Consider the following 22,454-nt stretch of genomic DNA (forward strand, 5'->3'; position numbering starts at 1 on the left):
GAATAAAATATATTCTATACGCTCGCTGATATTTTCCCGCAAGGTTGGCAATAATTTTCATACATGACGCAGCGGTAATAACCGTGTCTTTTTCTTTTTTGTCATCACCGATATTTTGTTTTAAAAGGCCATATAATCGTGTATACAATATTTCAGTTAGATACATAGGTATACACTTCAATGCACTCACAAAATAGCTTTCCGTGGTTTATGCGCTTTTCACCATAACGTTTCAAAATCTGCGGTCTACTAAACGACAATGAAGTCGTATTTCAAAATAGAAAAGAACTATCTATTCTACAGATTTATCCAAACGTAAACCTTTTTGATAAATCCAATAGTATTCCAGATTCAGTAAATGATGCACAGGCGAATTTTTATACAATGCTTAGCTATACGATTATCAAATTATTTTCTTGTTAATCCAAGTTACACGATTGGCCGAAGGATTTATTTGAGCGTTTACCGTTAATTGGTATTTGAATTTTTGCAGGTGACCCCATTACACCGTATACGTCTTTGAAGGTTTTCATGACTGTTAAACACCTATATAATGTCGATGATAACGAGGTCAAAATTCAATAGTTGATTTGATTAGAAAGCTGGATGTGATGTGTACTAAGATTCTCTTCCGTCAAATTCTCCTTCATAATAATAATAACAGACACGTTCGTGTTATGGATATTTTAGCGCGAAATGTGGGTCACGCGTCATCATAAATTATTTGGTTTAGATTAGAAAGTCGAATTCTATTTTTTCAAACAGGGAAATTTGTGTTCGTAAAAAAATAAGCCCCTCATTTATTTATAATATTGTGGCAGTGCCGTTATATAATAACGACTAAAAATACTTTATTTGCGCTAAGGCGATGTTGTACAGCAGCAGCCTTATCGCATGGCCAAAAGTCAAATCGTGATTTTCACTTTTATTTTAAAAAACGTGAAAAGAAAGATTTTCGCAAAACTTGCTGGGTCATGCTTGGTTGGTTTTGGGATTATGCGTAAATCGATGATGCTAAATGCTAAGCACTTGCATTCACATTAAGCTGATTTGGATTTGCCAGTGACGACATGTGTAATGCCCATTTTGTAGAATTACGTAAGCAACCTTGATTTATTTCTTTGAAAGGCACTAGAAAACTTTCGCAAACATTTCAATCCGATTCAATTACGCGGAAATTGAAAATCGATTGAACTCCATCTAGCGGCAGAATGACGAACTAGAATTAAAATTTTTGCGAAAGCAAGCAAAAGAAACGAGAAATCTTTCCTTTTGTATCATCATCCTTGAAAAAACTTGTGGCGAAATCTGAAAAATCTGAATTTTAAAATATCTTTTTAAAAATAACTAAATATAGTTCAACGCTCCGACATGTTTATATATAACTCTTATTTCTCGCTGACCGCGTCCAGAGTTCTTTTTGAAATTCAACACTCGATCATCATTGTGAGAAATGTATATCTCTTTATGTAAGAGAGCAACAAATAAAAAGATCAATCGATAAATAATCGAACAAGACGATGGAAAAAAGAATGTAAAAATTGGAACCAGAGTGATGTATAGTTACAACTCTGTGTGTGTGTGTGTGCCAGTCGAGTTATTTCAGGACCTTCCCCAGCAAGAGCTATTTCCCCGGTACTTCCAATCGACTGGAAATTCAATCTACTCTCTTATACTCTTTTCTCTATGTGTACCCAACGAAGGGGAAAGGGGGGAGTTGGGAGTTTCATCTTCTAAACCCCCCTCCTCCTTCACTGGGTAGCCCCCACGGGCTGTTTGTGAATGATCAATCAATAAATGGCATGCATATGTTATAAGGTTTTTCTGCAATGTACACAATTAAAACTGTAATAATGAACATTTTTCCTTAGTGTGCCAACAACGAAATATCTTTGACAACAATCGGATCAAGGTCATGTGATATATTTGAAAAACATGCAAAGAAATTATGGCCATGCTCGTACGGGCTTGATTTATGGCGGTGAAGGTCGAATCTCTTCGCGACAATATCAAGGTCGTATATCAAGTCGAAGCTTTTCTCTTTTTCTAACTATACGGCATCCTTTTTTCTAGGAATATAAAAAAGCAGGGTGTATTATACCAGTTGCAAAAGTTTCTTCCATCATTTCTCAATCTACCAGATTCTCCACCAACTTTTATTATATGTACGTTACTAAAATTTTGATACGCAATGTCGACTCAATTGACTTGATATTCTTTGGAATTTCGTGGATCGATCCGAGTCAATAAATTACAGCCAGAGAGAGGCAGCACACACACACACAGCGTCCAACATTTCCATGTATATACATTTACAACATTTACAGATGGGCGGAGTCTCGGGTAAAACGTAATAACACACGCACGTAGCTGCCTAGCAGGATGGATCGATTCGATCAATATTTCTAATATTTCTATTGATATCTAATATAATAAGTAAGAGAGACGTCGTGTGTGTGTATGTGGATTAGGATCGTCTTACACACCGGGGCGCGTCATCAACCTGTAGCCAATCGGCAGAGTTCATCAACCGGGAAAATAATAATAATAATAATACAAAAAAATCAATGATTCCGATCTCCGTTCTCACCAAAGAGCTTTTTATATATTTTTTTTTTTTGTGTTTCGTGCTATTTTTTCGCTTGTTCACTTGTGTTATTATATACGGCACGGATGATATGACACAATAGGTTGTTTGGGGAGGGGAGCGATGGGCGTCAGCGCCACCTGTGCGGATTGATTGCAACCAACATCAAACGCGTTACTATTTTTAAAACGGACATAAAAGGTTAAACATCTACTACTGGAGCGACACACACAGAGCAGTTTACACTCGTTACGAATGAACAAATCAAGTTGGATTCATCCGTCGTGGCAATTTGGATGGATAAAATATTTAAAATGAGAGCTACTACGTCTTATAATAAAAGAAGACGAGCGGATACTAGGAATGCCGTTTCCGAGCTGAGCTGTTGTGTAATCAGATGTGATTGCTCGAGAGAAGAAAGCAAGTGTGACGTCACATAGCACCGGCGGGGCGAGCCAGATGGCGTGTCGATCGTCAATAATAATTTTGTGCATTTTTAATGACGGCCTCTCTTCTGCTGATATCACAAGATTGAAGTAGGTCTCTCTCTCTCGGCATTTTGTGGGAAATATAAATAAATAAAAAGAAGAAGAAATAAAACATTTGGGGAGGGTCATACTCACCACTACCACACTGAGAAAACATAGAAGGGAGGGTCGTTCGTCGTATTGAATTGGATTTCAACGGTTTTTTTATTGAGACCCACGGGAATATAGCATATCACCTGCCGCAGGGGCCGACACTGCCAAAAACCCATTTTGTTTCTTAGAATACTTTCCAATCAAAGTCGATTTCGATTACAGTGGTTCAAGAATCAAGTTTCCTTTTGTTCTTCTTGGCTGTAGAAAACTACCACAGGGGAATGGCAACAAAACAAAATGGTGACGAAATGGGTTAAATGGTATATATCGGTATGACGGTGTGTATAGCGGATATGGCTTGTGTGCACATTAACTCTGGTCAAACTACGCGCCAAACTTGATCGATGCGGTTAATATCGTCCAAAATCTCATTAACTTTATATAGTCGATAACGAAAATTTCATCAGCAGACAAGTTCTGGAATGTTCTATAGTACATATATATTTTGAAATGATTTAAGTTGTACCCCCCCCCCCTCCTCCTCTCGGGAGAGACATATATTAGTTTTTGAAGTTGAATAGCCGCTTGTAGCCAAGTATCCACACATCTACGGTGAGTGTAGTTTGCCACCCTCATCCGAGTGGTGGAGGCCACTCCCTCTTATTAAAAAGGAGAGGTAGAGAAGAGGGGGGGGGAAGCACTCTGATTGCATATCTTCAACATTCTCTCTGTCCAAAGGAAATATCAGGATAATATTCTGCACGATTTCCAAAGATAATGCCACTTTTTTTTTCTAATACTTAATATTAACTAAAAAAAAATAAAAATAAAAATAAAAGACGAAAAAAGGAATAAATTAAATGAGTCTGGGACTAGAGGAGATTTGGGACGCGTGGGGCGCGCTCTCGGTGAGGGAGCGTTTCCTGTTCTCCAATTTCTCCATGTAAATATGTGTGTGTAGTATAGTACAAGTATATATAGCGCAGGCGCCATTTTGTTTTCCACGGCTCCGTTAACAACCAGAAAAAAGGTTTTAAGAGAAAACGGCCAGGCCAGGAAGAAAAAGAAAAAAAACATACACACACCTGATTACCTGTTATCATTCCGCTTGCCGTTGCACAATCACGGTCGCACCTGCCTATTGTGACAACACAGAGTCGACAAGATGCGGGCCATCTGGTGATGGATCACGCTCACGAGGTTATATGTATTTGATACAATTTTATTGATTCGCCCCAGTGTGTGGACATGATGCGTGTAGTAATGAATGCTAGCTCCAAGATGGCGCATGGGTCCATGTCAAGCGATAACATTAGGATCATCTTTTTTGTTCTTTATGACGATTTTCCATTGGGTGGAGGGGGAGATTGAATCGCCTCCGGCACTTTTTAAACCCAAAATAAAAATCTCGGAAAAAATTATATGCGAGAGAGAAAGAGAAAACTAACGGAGGAAAATGTATTACAGCCATTTTCTTTTATTATTATTCTCTTTGAAAAAGAAAGAAAAAAGATTTTAAGCAAATTAGCAGCAAAGGCCGTGACGGACCGCGTGGTCGACCCAACGGCCGCACCGATTTAAACTCGACTACTACTGTCCAAAACCTTTCTTTTCTCTCTGTGCGTTTCGATGCACTCAGTGAAAAACGATTGCAATGATCATTCAATTAGATTCCAATATCATCGGACCAAATAATCAAATATCTCATATCTCTCGTCTTACACAACACGCATGCGAACTTTGTGGCATGACGACAAGGTTCACTCACGTCACGTTTTAATTTTTCATTTTTGGTATAAATAAATTCTCATTAAAGTTGAAACCATTAAAAAATATGGCCACCCTCTTTTGTCTGGTGAAGATGGAGGGTGGCAGTCTAAGAACAAAGGAAAAAGTGTGCCACAAGCGAAATTTCAACGAAATAGAATCAGTGGCATTTTGGTAGGGAAATGGCCGACATTTCAATAAAGGTCGGAAACATTCTTTCGAAACATAACAATTGGAGACAAATTAGATGGGTGAGCCAACGGTAGACTTGACGCATAGTGTCATCTCTCTCGATCGCCCCGTTGGGCCCCGCCTTCTCCTCCCTTTGCTCACCCATCGAAAGGCGGAGCATCACCAATACCAAGGCGGAGTCTCAAATCTTCCCCCCTCTTTTTGAACATTTTTCTTTCTTTTCTCTGTAGTATATACCCCCGTGTATGTGTATGTGTGTGTAGATCATCCCCAGTCGAGTCCGGGACTTAAGCCACGCCGGTTACACACGACGCAAGTCACGCCCGTTTTTTTTATATATATTTATTAATGAAATCATCTACAAATTAAATTTAAAAGAAAAAAAAGAACTAACCAATCGACGAGTTTATCGGTGTGCATGTGATTGTGTGTGGTGTATGTGTGTACGTGTGTGAGTGGGGGAAAAGAAAAAAAAAGTATTTGTAAAAATCAAAGATGGCTATTATGAACTATTGAAAACAAATTTGGACGTGATTAGTAGAAAAATGGCGGCCATCAAGCACAACGGGTTGAGCCATCAGGGCAGCAGCAGCTGTAGCAGCAATAGTAGCAGCAATGGTAGTAATAATGGTAGCGTGATGGGTGATTGTCATGGCACCACGGATGGAGGAGATTCATCATCTGGATTTGAATGGGTCGGGGCATCATGCGGCCAACATGGGACCTACACCTTGTACAAAGCGGTGAAATTGTCCAGCCAATCATGTCATCGACGTGTCCTGGCATTGGGCGACTTCTTCTTTGTCAAAATGTGGACGGATCAAGAAATCGTCTCGATAGGAGAACTCCAATTATTGTGGGAGGACGAAAAGTTTCCCGTTCACAACAACGGGCATAATCATCATCATCAACCATCTTCTTCATCGCCGCTGGCCAGTCTCAAGCTGTACTTTTTGCCCGAAAACACTCCCGATGGACGACATGAAGAACATGGAGAGGTACCGTAAACTATTGACACGATTCATTTTCCAGGTTAGAAAAAAGAGAAAAACCTGAATTGCTCTGTGTGTGTGATCATTTTTCTCTACTCATTTTTGAGATGTGTATTTGAATGAGGCACATGCATAGAGTTTCCGCACATGCCCAAAGATGGCGCTAATGCCAAACTCTCTCTAAACTACAGTCATTATAAAAAGGAAAAAAAAAATACTGTTTTTCTTTTAATGTTGGAACATTCTTTCTCAGCTGGGGAAAAAGGTTTCAAGGTGAATTCCACCAGTTCACAAGCGGAAGTGTTTCTTCTGACTTTCGAAACGGAATCAATTAACGCCGTTGCCAAATATGAATAGTATTACGGTCATGTGTGTGCTTGCTCAACGCATTTTCTTTTTTATTCAAGTTGATTTATTGAATTCCTTGTGTTTTTTTACGTCCATTTTCATCAAAACGACAATTCGTCGAATAATAAAAAATAAGACCCAAGATGGCGCTGCAGATGGAAGGGGGGGGGGAATTAAAATATGAAATGCATCTGGCGCTGGCGCAATACAATGGGCCAGCTTTTCTCCCCCACCCCCCCTCTACTACTAGTAGTTGTCAAACAGCTGTTCTATCGTCGTCAAGTAGCGGGAATCTTGATTGTTTCACATAGGATTATTGATTGACGGGGGGGCCTAAAAGTTTGAAACGACGACTGCGTCATTTTCATTAGTTGCTGATTGGCTTTTCAACCTGACGTCGTCGTCGTCGTCCTTTTGATTAAAGCGAAAATGCGGTTTCCAAGTAAATGATTACGTAATATGAAATCCCGAAATAACTTTGAAGCGCGTGTCGAACCAAGATGGGTGCGGCTTATCAGCTCAGCAACGGCCCCGTTTTTCACAACGACGATCCAATCTAGGCAACTGTAAACATGGCGACGTTTCCTGATTTTTAATCGACTCGGATCCCATCCGTCAATGTCGAACACAACTTTTCATTTTGTTGACATTTTACTCTCTAAACATGCATCATTAACTTTGATTATTTTCTGCAACGACGATTGTTGTTGAACGAGTTAACATCAATTCTTTTGGCGTCAATACTTTTTTTCCATATCAATCGATTGATTGGCCTTAGGGCAGGTGGGCTTTCTTATTATGTGCGTCGTCTGCAGCGAATACTAGTCCAAAGTGTAGGGTCTGATGAACGGTTTGAAGTGGTGGAATGGGATTTTTGGGAGAGAGGGGAGAGAGTGAGGGGGGTACAACATATCGTGTTAATAATATGAAGCCCAATGTTTATGGCTTTTTTTTTACTTGGCATAGCAACCACAAACTTTTTATTTTTTAAAATTTAATTCCGGAAAATTACCAAAGTTTTGCACAATAAGAGAAAGTGAAAATTAATGACGGATCGATTTTGCCTGGCGTATTCAAATCGAACCCCTACAACTTCAGCCAATTGCGCGATCCGACATTTTCTCTCGACTCAAGCTCCTCCCACTATCTGGCATGTGATGTACGCGCGATGGAAACAAATCGAGTTTTTCGCTCCAATATTAACAATTTACAGAGAAGAGAGCAAAGTTCGGATATTCGATACGAAAATAGGTCATTTTCAAAACAACAATGTCTCATTTATTATGAACAAACATAGCAGCAGCGAAAAACGACGTTTGATAAATTTGAAACCGTTTTTATTTTTTAAAAGGTTCCTTAAAAGGCTCTTTCACATTTTCTCAAGAGTCTTTCCAGAGTTGCCCAATGGTCGCCCGGAGGGCATTTCCCCCCCCCCCCCCCTCTCGACCTCCAGGCAGGCAGGCGCACACCACACTATCTTATCACCCGACGCTCATTCAATATTTGAAATCAGCTGATGGGGTTTTTCTGTTTTATTTATTCACTTCATTTCGTGTTTTTCCCTCTTGTCGTTAATCCTTGATGAACAAAAGAGTCCCAATTTAATGGCTTTAGTTTCATCCATGTTTACGATGAAAAATGCATAACTTTTCTGGTGAAATCCTTTTCGGCCTTGGCAAGTTGCCATGTTCCATTTTGTATTGGTGGTGGGGGGGGGATAACGGAATTCATCGAAGCTAATTGAATTTCTATGAGAGAATTTACATCCCACCACTCCATTTAGACACACACACACAAGAGCTCTCTAAACCTTAATTGACCTTGGAAGTTTACTCGTGTTGTTGCAACAGATGTTGGAAACAGCAACGGTTCTCTGAGATAATGCTATTATGCGATTACGCTAGTTTGGAAAGGAAGTGGCTTTATTTTTAATCTCCTCGGCGGCCATGACACTCCATACCTTTTTTTCTCTCTCTCACTGCGAAAAAAATAACATTGTCATAATCGGGACAAAATGAATAAATAAAAATGACTCATTTGGCAACATAACTTTTTATTTTTTGAAATCGATCCGGAATATGGCGGCTGTGGTGGGAGCAGCAGCTGTTGTTAAATGAATTACCGCCTGACTGCCCCCTAATAACTGGCTCTCTTCGGATTGGCTCTTCAATCATCGATATGTTACTTGTCTATCGATCTAGGGAAAACGGAGGGGAGGATAACGTTGTAGTACGCTTTCGATTACACATTTGAAATAAACGACATTTTTTAACGAGCTGTCGTGAGCTGCATCATCTCGAAATGCCGTCGCGCGCGAAATGTTGCGCAAGCATCCAAGAGACATTTACATGATCAGCACTAATGAATAATGGATGACGAATGGGGGTTGGTAGTGGTGGCGCTACTGCAGCTCGATCGATACGTAATTAATTCAATCATCTGATGATACTCGTACCATCTTAAATAACGTCATTTCTGATAGGCTCTCTTGTCGTCGACATACCTCGAGTTTCATTAAGGTGAAATGAACACAGATAGCAAGTTTGTGCGTGTGTGTCTCTCGCGGAATTCATTCGGCGCCCAGTGTTGGATTCGAAACACCAGGCGCCGGCCCAACTTCCGTGCGCGGCCCAGTTGGACACGCCCCTCGACTACGATTGGCGCGTAGTGTATTTTAGAAAAAAAGAATATTGTCGTTAAAATATTGGTAAACGCGCACACACACACACACGATTCTCTCCCAAAGTCTCGGGGACATATATATTTTTGTAATCTTTTTTGGGCAATCTTTTCCCCTCCCCCCTTTCTATACAAGTGAACTTTGAAACTCAACTTACCAACGACCCTTTAATGACCTTGAAATGAATTCCACGCTCAGCAAATCCGACTTGCATTGCAAAGTGGGTCAATTGCGAGTGGCACCGATTTCACGGAATGTCGTCAGATGAAATTGACCCTTTGAACTTTTTTATTTATTTATTTTGCATCGATTTCCTACTGTATCGATACATTCAAGAGAGAGAGAGACTATCTCATTAGTTTTCATACGGTCTGGTAATGATTAGCGTATGCCTGGGGTAGAAAATAAAAATAAAAAGGGGACAGGATAAACACATAGCCTTATGGCCGGGGGGAGTGAAACTTTGTGTGTGAGTGTTAGACACTAACGCCATCTCTCGAAGCCATGCAATTAGATTCATTTTCGTTTCGACTTTTGTAGTTTTGTGTGTGTGTCAATCGATTCGAGTTTCAGCGTGTTTCCATTAAATATTGAGAATTGTAATCGATTTGCGCTTGACGCGGGGCATTAAAATGCAGCCATTGCAACGGGGCGCATCCAATTGAAATTAATGAGATTCATACCAGAGAAACTCCGAGGGGATTTTATTGATCTTTACGCAGACACGATTCTCTTATATGAAGAAGAATTATCATACACATGTTCTTCTCTCTCTTTCTCTCTTTCTCTCTCGATTATCATTTTCAATTGCGCTTGACGATTGTCACATTTTGGCTGAGAAAAATCCGGATGGACGGAATTTAATAACTTTTGATCCGATCAAATGTTTTCCTTTTATTAAACTGGCAAAACGAGTTGGGTGACGACGCCTGGCGGCTGATTCACAAGAATTGCTGTTGCTCTTTGGTTTTGAAAAGCCCCAACACCATGTAAGGGAAATTTTTAGTACTTGTCTCAAATTGAGTCACTTTCACCCCGGCGAAATTTGCATTCCTCCCAATAAAACAACAACAACCCAAAACTCAAAAACTTGTGTGTGTGCAGCCGAAACCCAATTTACTGAATTCGAAGGACACATTCTATGAAAGGAAGAAAAAAGGGGGGAGTTGTAAAACAGATCCGTTATTTCCTGGAGATTAAATCACTGCCTTAGGGCCAAGCTTCTTTTCTCTCTTTTTTAAATAAATGTTTCTGGCCGGATGGTGGCGCAGATCCGTTTGGACGCATCTTTGATCATTGAATAATAGAGAAAATGACGGAACAAATGTTATTTATTTTTCAACTAAAAGAAAAACCGCGCCCTTGGTCGTCCAAGCACACATGTTAATTGCTCGTCGTGTTGTACTGTGGAAGGGGGGGGGGGAGCACCTGGCCCCGGGTCTCTTTTGGGGCGGAAAAGAGAACGTGTATTTTTATGACGGTCGAAAATGTACATTTTTTAATAGTAAATAGAGCCTTGTTTGCCCTGAGGGCTAAAATTTCCGTCTTGATTTAAGTTTGACTGGCCTTGCCACCTAGCGTCGAGCGTTCAAGTTGCGTGGATACAAAAAACTAATCGATATGATCCAAGAAGCGTCATCGTTTACGAGTTCCACTATCTCAAACTCTACACACACACACACACACTCTTTTAACTTTTAATGCGCCTCTTGATTAAATAGCCACGGTTCAACATTCGGTGCAACGAGTTGTAAAAATTCGCCGACTTGGTGTTTGGCCATCTAGTGGCTGATGGCAACATTATCAGGGGTAGATGATGATTAAGTTGGCATTATTTTGCATGACAGTGTTATCGATCATGTTGATCGCATTGAATAACTGAGGAGAAAGCAAAGTTTCCTTCTTCAAACTTTGGATCCATCACTTGCGACTAGCGTGACCGCTGTAAATCTTGATTAAGAAGGAGATTGGCTCTAAAGTTGTAATGAGAGGAAAAACGAGGATCGCAATGACGGATGATGGACCTCATTGATTGGACCTTCCGCCATGGATCTCCCCTCTCCATGGATCGATCTTTGGATCCAACAACTACTGTGTATGTGTGTGTGTGTGTATATATATACTTGCCATAAATAAGAAAAGCCCTTTAGTGGTATTCGGAGCACGCACAGCCCTTTACAGGGCTCTCCAAGAACCTCTTTTTTTTTCATCCTATCGTCGAGCTTCTCATCTCGTTTTATCGCGCACATATGAAATACACGACCAACGACGACGACGACGACGACGATCGATGGATCGACCATCCATAAAGAGCTTTGGCAATTGATTATTCTCAAAAATAAAAGAATTATTATTAGGGTCGTCATGAGATAACCTTCATTATCATACGCTGGCTGGCGGACTTTTCTCTTTTTGTTATCTGTGTGTTGTTGTGTAGGTTATACAATGATGATAACAGCATTAGCGATATTTTTTAAGTCGATTGCTCTATTATCCGGATCACAATTTTTGGCTGGCACAATTTCCATGATTGCCTTTTGAATAGAGTACCTATTATCGATCTCAGTTACTCTGGCAACCGAGCATTAAACTATGTAGACTACGCAATATGTATACAGGCAGCCTTGGAATGTTGTGCGAGTCTTGGTGCCATTTTTGTTTTGTTGCTTTTCGAATTAATGAGGTGAAATGAATAAGCAACAACTCCCGCCACGGTGGTTAAATATCTCGCATTTCAAAATAAACGACAATGATTCCCATCAGAAAGGAAATGGTGTTGAATTTCGATCCGGTTCCAGTACATGACAGATTTCCATCTTGACCTCATTATGTTCACGATTTTTTAAACGACCGTGAGCTTCAACTTTCTTTTGTCACGACCGGTTGGATTCTCACGACACCTAGCGATTGATTTAACTCAACAAAAACAAATTATTAATTTTTCTTTTCTGGGAATATATTTTTTCAGGATGAGGTGGTTTCCATCTCGGAAAAGGTCGTTTTGAAAGTTTCCGATTTGGCGACATGGCTGGTGGACGACGTCAAATGGGAGAAGGGCTTGCCTTCCGTCTGGGAGCGCCACTGCCCTACTCCGCCGCCATCTCCACCGGATTCGCCCGACGAGGCAGATTCGACGGAGGCTATTCCGGCTGCTGGATCCAACATCGGCGTGCTGGACATGCGCGACGTCATCAAGGAGAAACAAGCCATCGGTGAGAAGAAGTTCATATGTTGATTTTGTAGTCGAGTCAACTTTGAATTTGCCGTAATTATGGAAAAGTGAACTTTGTTCCGTCAACAAACTTCATTGAACCCAATTAAGCAAGAATTCTACTCTACCAAGTTGTACTTGCCCAACTTTTAGTTTTAACGAACTTGATATTGATTTTCCACTTTTCGTGGTTTAATTAAACACGAATGTTTAATAACTTTGATATATATTGATAACTTTGACTTATTATTTTTAACATCTTTTTCTTTTAAAAGGTGACGCCAGTTCGTCCAACGTTCTAGTATTGAGTTATCCGGCTTACTGTCGCTATCGGTCGACATTAAAGCGGCTGGAAGGGCACAACCAGACGGATTACATGCGCCAAGCTGTGGTCGAAGCCATTGGCGGACGGGCAGCTCCGTCTCCAAACACTCGCGTCGTCTTTTGTAAAGATACTTTTGACTACCCAGAACTCGAGGACCATGAACTTTTGTGCAATCATCTCGGTAATTAATGACGGAACGGCACTAGCACTCAATCGAGCGCTGTTATATCATTTTATCATTTGTTCTAGCACCCAAATGGAAGGGCCGCCCGAAAAAAATGCGCAGCAAAAAGAGAAGCCATTCGCCCGGATCAGAATCCAACGAGTCGGAATCATCCGTCAGCACCGTCACTTCATCATCCAGGGTTAGTAAAAAAAGAAAAATAATAATAGAAATATTTAATCGGATTAATTCAATTGAAATATCTTTTGTTTTAAATAGAGCAAAGATTCCCCCATGAAGCCCGGAATTCGTAATGTTCCTGCTCCTTACCGAGCTGGTGATCGACCCAAGGGAGAGCAAGTATTCATGCAGAAACTGCACAAATTCATGGCTGGACAAGGGACGCCTATTGGCCGGTTGCCCAGTTTAGGATTCAAACAACGTATTACTATCATTTTGGGATATCCTTTGGAAAATGTCTAATCAATATCTGTTTGCTTAATTTCGCAGTGGATTTATTCCTGTTTTACACAAAAGTTCAACGAGCGGGCGGCTATGAAGCAGCCGTGGCCAATAAACAATGGAAAGGGATTTACATCGAGCTGGGCGGACATCCCAGCAATACCAGCGCCGCCACTTGCACCCGACGTCACTATGAAAAGTAAAACGACAACCCCAAAAAACCAATATAATAAAAAAGCTTTAACCGTCATTGACGTAGGTTGTTGTTGCCGTATGAACGACATGCCATGTCACTGGCGGCGGAAGAATCCACAATGGCCAGCACTTCCGTCGCTACTCCGCCAAAGAAGCGCAAAATTTCTGATGTTTCTGATCTGCCATTCGAGGTAAATAAAATTAACATTTTCAAACATCGACGTAAAAGAAAAAAGAAACAAGGAAAAAAAAAGGAGAGAAAAATAGGTCAATTGCATTCGATGGAATTAAAAATGTGAAAAGAGAGAAAGTTGTATGACGTCACGATGGTAAACTGTCTTAATGCACTTGAATAGCTCGCGGCAGCGCCGGTAGAGCACGTTGAAGATGAGGAGGACAAGAACCAACAGCCGCCATCTAACGGTGGTGGTGGTACGGAAGTAGGACGGATGGATCGGTTGCGGATCGTCGAAAGTTGCCTACCGCCCTCGGCGGAAGAGACCTCTAAATCACCAAAGATTGTCGAGAGTTCATTACCAGGTTCCGTTATTGTCCGACATCCACAACCGCCACCACCGCCGCCTCCGGAAACACCTGATGATGGTGTCCATTCCGAGCCGGAAATCATGATTCTGTCGCATCCTCCTACAACGTCTCAACCTATCGCCAAAATGGCTGTGCGGAGTGACTTGACTCGTCCAGCCGACGACTCCCTCTCTTCAGAGGTCAGATAGGCTCCCGTGTCATTTTTAAAAACAAATTCCTGGGCAAATTTTATTTTTTGTTCGTTTTTGTCGTTTTTTTTTTTTTTTTTTTGGATTCCGGAAGCCCGGAAATCTTGAGCTTTGGTGTGCTTGTATATATGACCTTTCCCGCCCGAGACCACGTTTTTTGGTTGTTCATGTTTAAAATGAACAGAAACTTATTTTTGGTGTGGACATAATTCACCCTGGGGATATTGCTTGTTAATATCGCTTTTCGGATTTCTGTCTCTGTGTGCGTGTGCTTGTCTGCACCCTGATCCTATCCGTCCGATTTCTAGGTGTTTTTTAGTTACACAAATTTGCTTGGGGCGCTTTTTTGGGGTTTAACAGCCGGAAGTGAATAATTATCTAACATAATTTACTTTTTATTCCTTGCCAAAAATAGGTACCAACGGAGATGAAGGAACGTTTGAAAGCGATGACAGAATCGTCTAGTTTGAATCTGGCTGGATTGATGGCGGCTGGCGATCCAGCAAATTTGTTGGCCGCCGTAGCAGCAGCGGCAGCTACCGGCGATGCAAAGCAACTTTCAGCACTTGGAGATTTGGCTCGATACGCACAGCAGTTGGATTCTTCGGGATCAAAAATGAATCGCATCAAAGAATCTAAAATCCATTCGGGAAGTAGTGAAGTGACCAAAGACGGAGACATCCGCCGACCGTCAGTTATTCAAAAGATTGTGGTCGATAGTCCAAAGGCAAACAAGGGCGGACAGCAGCCGACTGGTTCGTCGGCGCAAGGAGCCGGATTGGGACCACCACCACCAGCTCATAGTCAGAAGCCCATCACTCTGCCCAGCATTCCGGCCGGAGAGGTTCCGGCTTCGGAGCAGCTGCGCCAGTGGTACGCACAGATGCTTTCGGATAAAGCCACGGGCGGCAATCCTTTACCAGCAAGCGCTGCCGCTATGCTGGAATTGACTTTGAGACCACCCGCTCCAGCCGCAGCTACTCCGTCCATCTTTGTTCCATCCCGTCGCATCTACGTCGATCCCAATTTGGACATCAAAAGAAATCGAACCACGACAAACAACACTCTTCCCGCTGGATCTTCGTCTGCCATTCCGGCTGCTCACTCTAAACCAGCACCTGCAATCAATAACAACAAGATTCCTCCGGCTGTCAACTCCGGACCACCTCCGCTGCAAAACATCACCCCACCTCGACCTGCTCCACCTCCGCCAGCACCAACCCAGGCCAACCATTCGCTATCTCGCTGTTCTATGCCGACATCTCAACAAGTCCCCCCGGCACGATCCTCCGCCATTCCACTGGTCGATTTGACTAGCCGGTCCATTAACAATATGAAACAGGAAGATCATCATTCCAGCAGAAAAGGACAGCAGCCGTTTCCCGCTCATTCTTCCAGCCACATTGAAGTCAATGGAAAACCTTTGTTGGATTTGAGCGGCCACCAACAAAATAAACTTCCAGGTCTATCTAAACAATGGAACAACTCACCTCGATCCGGCGATGTATCGATTTGCCTCAACGTCAAAATCGATGGCAGCGGCGCTGAGGGTAAAATATCCAGCGGAGCCGGAAGTAGTTCAAACTCACAACGCCACTCTGTTTCGGTTGTTCCTCTCGTCAAAGAAGAGACAAGTTCAAACTCTCGGCACCGGAAAGAAAAAGAGATGATGCGGATGGATCGTGTTTCAGTTACCCCGCAACAACAGCAACAACAACAACAACCACAGACACAAAGTTATCCACGAATGGTTGATAGTTTAGTGACCATGAATGCCTCGTCATCGAGTGGAGCCTCATCAATGACCAAATCCGGACCAACAATGACGTCGTCGCATTACGGCGGATCGTCATCGTCTTCCGGGGCCAGTAAACCGACCACATCCAGTTCGTCAGCCGGCCTTCACGCTGGCTATCCGCCGTTACTGGATCCGGCACTCGCATCCTACTATTCATCGCTGTACTCGTCGCACATGTACAGCCTTCCAGTAGGCGCCGGAGCTTTTATGGCCGCTGCAGCCGCTGCAGGTCCCCCACAGCTTCACCATCCGCCGACGTCGTCCGCCATGTTTCATCATCATCACCACCAGCAGATGATGCAGTCAAGTGCGGCGGCCGAAGTAACAGCTCAAGCCTATAAAGATATGATCCAGCGCGGGTATCCACCAGCCTTGGCTCCGGTACTTCCTCCCGGATTAAGTGGTTTGCCTGGATTAAGTTCGCTAGGATCTTACGCCTCCATGTACTCTTCGATGGGAGGAGGCAAAGATCCCACTCCGGCCGAACGTTCTCTCCCGAAATCATGAGAGAGAAAATTTGAAATTTGATGACAATTTTGACAAAATATTTGAAATTTGTTTTCATTCTTATGTGTGTGTGTATGCTTGAGTATGCGTGTGTGTGTGCGCGTGTCAACGATTTTATGTTTCAGTTTGTAAATGGATAGGAGCTTTTACGTTTGGAGGCGACCAATGTAATCAATTTGAGAAAATGTATTGGCCTCGACTGATGTGGTTGACGATGGCGTGAAATCCATTCAGTCTAGAGCGTTTTCTTTCTCCAAAATGCTGTTCATTTTACATAGTGTTGTCTCTCAAGAACTTCGTCGATTGAGACGAAACATCTTGTGTCACAGAATCGTTTGGCAATTATTTTGTATATAAAAACATTTCCCTTCCACCACTCTCTTTCGATTGTACGTTACAGCGTCGTTTCTCATCATTCTTATTCTATTTTGCGTTTTTTTTTTCTTTCTTCCCTGTCCTTCCATTACCTCATTTCGTGTGTCATGTTGATGCCTGACTGGCCGTCTCTTTGAGTGTATCCCAGCGAAGAAAACGTGATGTACTCTCGCAAGTACACTGCATTATATTTCTACGATTATGACAATTATTTCTTTATCGGCACATAGCGCCAACTAATTATGAATGAATGAAGGTCTGTTACGCGAGGGACATATTTCGGTCGGAACTGAAACCATCTCTTAGAACAATGCAAAACTTCAATCAAGGAGGATGTGAAAATATTGAGAAGTTATGCGATTTCCTTGAGTATTTTTGGCGATGGTACAACTACCTCGACGTTGTAATTTATTTCAAAGTAGGCTACCTTTCAAAGGCTGGAAATAAAAAAAAACCCTTTTCAGAAGAAGATGATCCAAGACTCATGATTAAAGATTTCAAAATACTTCAATCCGAGCCGAAAGAGAGAAAAGAAGAAACGAACAATTTGAATTAGGAAAATAAAAAAGAAATGGAGAATGGCTACGTGAAAACTTTGTTGCGATTGCGGGCCCTGTAAAGATATCAAGGAAGAGATTCAAGAATCATCAATCCTTGAAAGAAATGCTGATTCTTAAAGGATTCTAGTGGTGATACGTTCTAGTGTCTACATGCCTCTGCAAACCCTCTGTCGGCAATCCGTCCGAACTAAATCCGAATCCGGATTCTTCACTTTACGTACCCCTGGACTAGTCTCCTCTTATTTTGCTCGTCGCTGTTGCAATAATTTTAACAATTTATTTTTTAATTATACCTTCTTGTCGGCAAGAAAATTTACTATCGAATGGTGTAATTTATTTCATTTTTGTTCCATCCAATTATCCACTTTTGGGGCTTCGAGTGGCTAGAAGAAATACAACTCACGCGACACCCTCTCGAGAGCCGTTCATACACACCGACGTTAAATATTTTATTTACAGGCCAGTTATATTTTTTAATATTGTTATTTAAAGGTGTTTTCATCATGTGTCGTCGCAAAATATCAAATCAATATTTTTGCAAAATGATTTTTCATTTTTCTCTGTTGTGCTAGGCAGGCGACCGCCATTGAGGTCGGTTCCTTACTCTCTGCGATTCACCCAAAAATGAATTTCGTTAGACTTAAATATTTCACTTTGTAATTGCAATATTCCCACATTTTATTTGCACCACGTGATGGCCAGAAATTTACTAAACAAATCGACTCTTATTTTTGTTTCCAAATCAATGTTTCATACCTATTAAATGAGTTGTGTTGTTTGTTCCAGGTTAAATAGCCCTGAAAAAGCTGCACTTTTGATTTTTTTTCCCTCCATCATTCCTCTTTTATTTTTCTTAATTTTTAAAAAGATTTACATTGAATATTGTTTGATCAGATCGGATCAGATTTGACCCATTTATAATTATGACGACATGTACATGTTTTGCTATTTTTAAACTGTGTAGGGTACTGGCCCGTCAAAAGGAACAAGCCATGACGTCAGTGTCAATCGCCATTTCTTTTTTGGGGGGTTTCAGTTAATTATTTATCGAAGGCATACAATTTAAATTTATGTTTTCATCATTAATGGTTATTATTTGTCAGATTGTGACATTGTCGTTTTTTATCTTCTGATTTTAGGAAATAAAAATTCAGCCTGGTAGGCGCGGCCCTTCCCCGTAGTACCCCTAGCGGCAGGGGCCAATAGCTCAACCCCTGAATCCGGGGGCCATCTTAATTTTACCCTCAGTCGCCTCGATTAGATGACCGTTGCATAAAGTTCGTCGTAGTCTTTGTTCGATTTAATTAAAATTGCAAGGGTTGTGCTCAGATTATGAGCGAAGCGAAACGCACAGAAATGTCTGATAAAAATAAGAATATCCAAGTCTTTGTCCGAGTTCGGTAAGGGCGTTTATTTTTCTAACTGTCTTTTTGCTACTCAACATAACGTTATTTTTTCCATGGCAAATTTTCAAGGCCTGCTAGCTCGCAAGAGAAAGCAACCCGTTCACCCATTGTGGTTAAAACTCAAACTAGCAACAAGAAAGAAGTGCAGGTGGTTGAGAAGAGTTCGCTAAAAAAATCTTTCAGCTTTGATCGGGTCTTTGGAAGCATTGCAAAGCAAATTGATGTCTACAGAGTTGTTGCCGCTCCATTGGTGAATGAAGTGCTGGCAGGCTATAACTGCACTGTATTTGCATATGGACCAACGGGGACAGCAGGCAAAACTTTCACCATGGAAGGTGATAGGCGTGACAAATTGTCATCTTCATGCAAGATAGTAAGTTTTTCGAAAACAGAACTTGTTCATGGTTAAGACTTTGTTTTAAATTTTGGTTTGTTAACTCATTTAGGACTCATTTTCTGGAATCATTCCTAGAACACTGTCAGATCTGTTCGATGAATTGAGGATTCAAGAAGTTGATGGTACAGTTCGTGTTTCATTTATTGAAATTTCCAATGAAGACATCTATGATTTGCTGTCTGGAACTGATGACACTACAAAACTTTGGTGAGTCATTCATTTCATTATCCTAATCATTTTTGTGACCGTTTAGTAAAAACACATTTGTCTTTCAATTTGTTAAAGCTTGTATGATGACGCAACCAAGAAGGGCTCAGTCATTATCCGAGGCATGGAGGAGGTAACTGTGCACAACAATAACGAAGTGAGTTTTTCCTGGTTTCTATTGTCTTCCATTTCAACATTTTAAGGCTGCTTTAAGTCCGTTGTTTACCATCTGTTATTTCATGGTTATTTATCTTACAGGTTTACAGTATTTTGGCTAAAGGCTCGCTTAAGCGTCAAACAATAGCCACGCTAATGAATGCCCATTCGAGTCGCTCGCATACCATCTTCTCCATCACTGTTCACATCAAGGAGAACAACGACGGCGAGGAGCCTATGAAGATTGGCAAACTGAACCTGGTCGATTTGGCCGGGAGTGAGAACATTGGTCGATCTGGGGCCGTTGAACGCCGAGCTCGTAAAGCCAGATATATTAATCAATCATTGCTCACACTTGGTCGTGTTATCACTTCCCTCGTCGAGCGTGCTTCACACATCCCATACAGGTATATAATTTAAACGGAATGATTCGACTGCGCCCTACGGCCACAAAAATGGATGCGTCATTCAACGCGTTAATAACGTTATAATGGAAATGTTTCTCTTCTCTTGGAATCATTTAGTCAGTCGAAACTGACACACTTGCTTCAGGACTCTCTGGGCGGCCGAACTAAAACGTCTATCATCGCCACCATCTCGCCAGCGGCCGCCAACCTGGAGGAGACTCTATCAACCCTCGACTACGCCTTCCGAGCCAAGAACATCACCAACCGACCCGAGGTCAATCAGAAGCTCACGAAAAATGCCCTACTCAAGGTAATCATCGCATACTTGAGAGTGCGCGGAATCCTATCAGCTTTCTCCTCCGCCCTCATCTGACTTGTCTCGAAATATCCTGGCCGGTGTTAACGACCTATCCCACACTACTTACTGCCGCTGCTTGGCTTGACTAATGACATGGGCCTTTCCACACACGCAACCATTTGTATTTAAAGTTGGTGGTGGTGGATGTTATTAGGAGTCCGTCTAGAGCAGTTTAGGCACCGTCCCTTACCAAAAGGGAGAGAAAGACCACACAATCAAATGCTGAGTCATTCCTATTTTCCCTTCGAGATTCCAAAGTTATTTTTTCTCACTGGAAGGTACCGAATAGGAAGAAAATCGATTTTTTTTATGTTTTTTCTTTGGGGTTCCTGGTATGTCTGCATGGGGTGTTTATGGGAGGAGGGGTCTGTTGTTGGCACTTGTTTGTAACAAGGAGGGAGAAATAATTGAAAAGTCCCAACCTGTCCGTTTGGAGTCCAGAGGATTAGACTGGGCACACGTCAGTGGAGAGACGTGCTGCTACGTGCTTGCTGTGAGGGAGTGAGTCTGTGTGTGTGTGCGGACGTCGTGTGTGTGTGTTGTGAGTAGGCCGTTCGGGTCGTGTGTTGTCTGGTGGGGATTTTTGTTTTTGAACTTGGCGCTTAAAAAATTGAGATGTATTCATCTCTTTTTTATTTCTTTTCGATGGGCGTGTGTGATTAAGTCCTTTATTTGACTGGTTTATTCTTGTGTACACTATCGCCGTTTAAATTATCAGGGATATTCAAGGAACTTTTTTTAAAATAATTTTCTCTATCTCTCCCACTCTCCCGGGGCGGTCCCTTTTTTGTTTTTTTTTTACTTGTAGCTCCTCTTTAACAATAGGGTGGAGGGGGATTAACTAAATGTTGAGGGGCTAGAACTTTGGGATCGTTTCCAGCCTGTGATGGATTGAAATTTGTCCGAGGGCCAGGTGCTGCGCTGCGCTTTTTTCTCCCTTGTGCGTCTTTTTTATGATCTTTCAATCTTGGCACATTCTTATTGTTGAATGCATAAAATTATATTTACCTTTTTCTGTTTCAGATTTCAGAACTTGGAGCAGTAGGAGATGACTCGGATTTTCCGCGACCTATTTTTAATAAATCTCAAATTGTTTTCCGCATGTTTATCAAAAACATCACGATGGCCCTATTACATCCATGGCAAGAGTCAACATTTTGCTTTTTGTGAATCAATTGGCCAATGTAGTAATGGACTTCGTTGCACAGGATCTTTCCACCAGTGGTCTGGTTATGTCTGCTTTTTTTTTGTGGTCATTTTGGCGCTTATTTGCTTGAACCTTGTAGTAGTTTACATAAACCTTGATCTCTATGTTAACAGGCCACGCCTACATGATCTAACCTACGCCTGTTACGTTCTTGGCCTAGCTCATGTTTTTTTTAAATTGTTCCGTGACTTACTTCTTGGGAGGGGGTGGCTTTATGCCTTAATTAAGTTAATTAAGTAAACCACCCCCAACCGCAGCAGCAACAACAACAGCAACAACCATGGAGGACCATGGCATTCCAAATGTTGACCTTTTTTTTAATGTCATGTTTTTAATGTTCAAATTATCTTTTAGCTGATAGCTGAAGAGCGTGATAAAAAGAGGGGATGTCCGGGAGGGGAAAACGATGTTGCTTTCTAATAAATAGTTCATTTTTTTATCACTAGATTGCGGTCTTTAAATAGTTCGTTTTTCCTCGCTAGATGGCTACGTGTCGTTTGATATCTATAAATACGGGATAGCGACATTGGGACTAATAACCACAAGGACTAATCGAATGCGTCACTAGAACGCGACACTAGAACGCCCTTCCACCACTAGAACGTCCATATTTTAGCCACGACATTAGAACGGAAAAACCTCTAAATTCCGCAGCGACACTAGAACGTCCACATTTAAGTAACGACAATAGGACGGAAAACCTCTAAATTTCTCTGCGACAGTAGAACGGATTTTGCGACATTAGAACTTTCATATTTTAACAACGACTCTAGGACGGGAAATCATTTATAATTATTGCGACACTAGAACGGCTATAAAATAATCTGCTGCAGGGAATG

At 41.6% G+C, this 22,454-nt stretch overlaps 2 protein-coding genes and 1 long non-coding RNA gene across 4 annotated transcripts; 2 read left to right on the plus strand and 1 right to left on the minus strand.

Moving 5' to 3' along the window:
* Nucleotides 1–1,832: 1,832 nt before the first annotated feature.
* LOC124198219 lies at nt 1,833–4,629 on the minus strand. The gene is made up of 2 exons (XR_006876521.1): nt 4,262–4,629; nt 1,833–2,069 (listed from the first exon to the last, which is right to left on the minus strand). It is a non-coding gene; the product is annotated as an uncharacterized LOC124198219 (long non-coding RNA).
* Nucleotides 4,630–5,358: 729 nt separating this feature from the next.
* Nucleotides 5,359–17,113, plus strand: LOC124198559 (AT-rich interactive domain-containing protein 5B-like). 2 transcript variants are annotated; one of them, XM_046594439.1, is made up of 9 exons: nt 5,359–6,125; nt 12,116–12,359; nt 12,634–12,864; nt 12,933–13,048; nt 13,126–13,288; nt 13,357–13,507; nt 13,568–13,694; nt 13,860–14,228; nt 14,653–17,113. In XM_046594439.1, exons 1-9 carry the CDS (start codon nt 5,673–5,675, stop codon nt 16,540–16,542), a joined length of 3,744 nt encoding a protein of 1,247 aa, XP_046450395.1. In that variant the 5' UTR covers nt 5,359–5,672; the 3' UTR covers nt 16,543–17,113. The 2 variants fall into 2 exon arrangements, with proteins under 2 accessions (XP_046450395.1, XP_046450396.1); XM_046594440.1 differs by lacking the exon at nt 13,860–14,228.
* A 1,503-nt stretch (nt 17,114–18,616) lies between these two features.
* On the plus strand, nt 18,617–22,060 carry LOC124198560 (kinesin-like protein KIF11-A). The gene is made up of 7 exons (XM_046594441.1): nt 18,617–18,877; nt 18,953–19,256; nt 19,330–19,487; nt 19,566–19,644; nt 19,746–20,050; nt 20,168–20,360; nt 21,432–22,060. The coding sequence occupies exons 1-7, from the start codon at nt 18,810–18,812 to the stop codon at nt 21,576–21,578; spliced, it is 1,254 nt and encodes a 417-aa protein (XP_046450397.1). The 5' UTR covers nt 18,617–18,809; the 3' UTR covers nt 21,579–22,060.
* Nucleotides 22,061–22,454: the final 394 nt, after the last annotated feature.

The sequence above is a fragment of the Daphnia pulex genome, chromosome 7 (assembly GCF_021134715.1).
Source record: "Daphnia pulex isolate KAP4 chromosome 7, ASM2113471v1".
NCBI classification, from domain to species: Eukaryota; Metazoa; Arthropoda; class Branchiopoda; order Diplostraca; family Daphniidae; genus Daphnia; species Daphnia pulex.

Excerpts from the sequence above, each read along its gene's own strand:
- LOC124198559 (XM_046594439.1), top strand. The coding sequence starts at position 5,673 with ATGGCGGCCATCAAGCACAACGGGTTGAGCCATCAGGGCAGCAGCAGC. Across the intron at positions 13,508-13,567 it reads ACCCGACGTCACTATGAAAA|GTTGTTGTTGCCGTATGAAC; the intron begins GTAAAACGACAA and ends TCATTGACGTAG. Across the intron at positions 13,695-13,859 it reads TTTCTGATCTGCCATTCGAG|CTCGCGGCAGCGCCGGTAGA; the intron begins GTAAATAAAATT and ends GCACTTGAATAG.
- LOC124198560 (XM_046594441.1), top strand. The coding sequence starts at position 18,810 with ATGAGCGAAGCGAAACGCACAGAAATGTCTGATAAAAATAAGAATATC. Across the intron at positions 19,488-19,565 it reads GATGACACTACAAAACTTTG|CTTGTATGATGACGCAACCA; the intron begins GTGAGTCATTCA and ends AATTTGTTAAAG. Across the intron at positions 20,361-21,431 it reads CGAAAAATGCCCTACTCAAG|ATTTCAGAACTTGGAGCAGT; the intron begins GTAATCATCGCA and ends TTTCTGTTTCAG.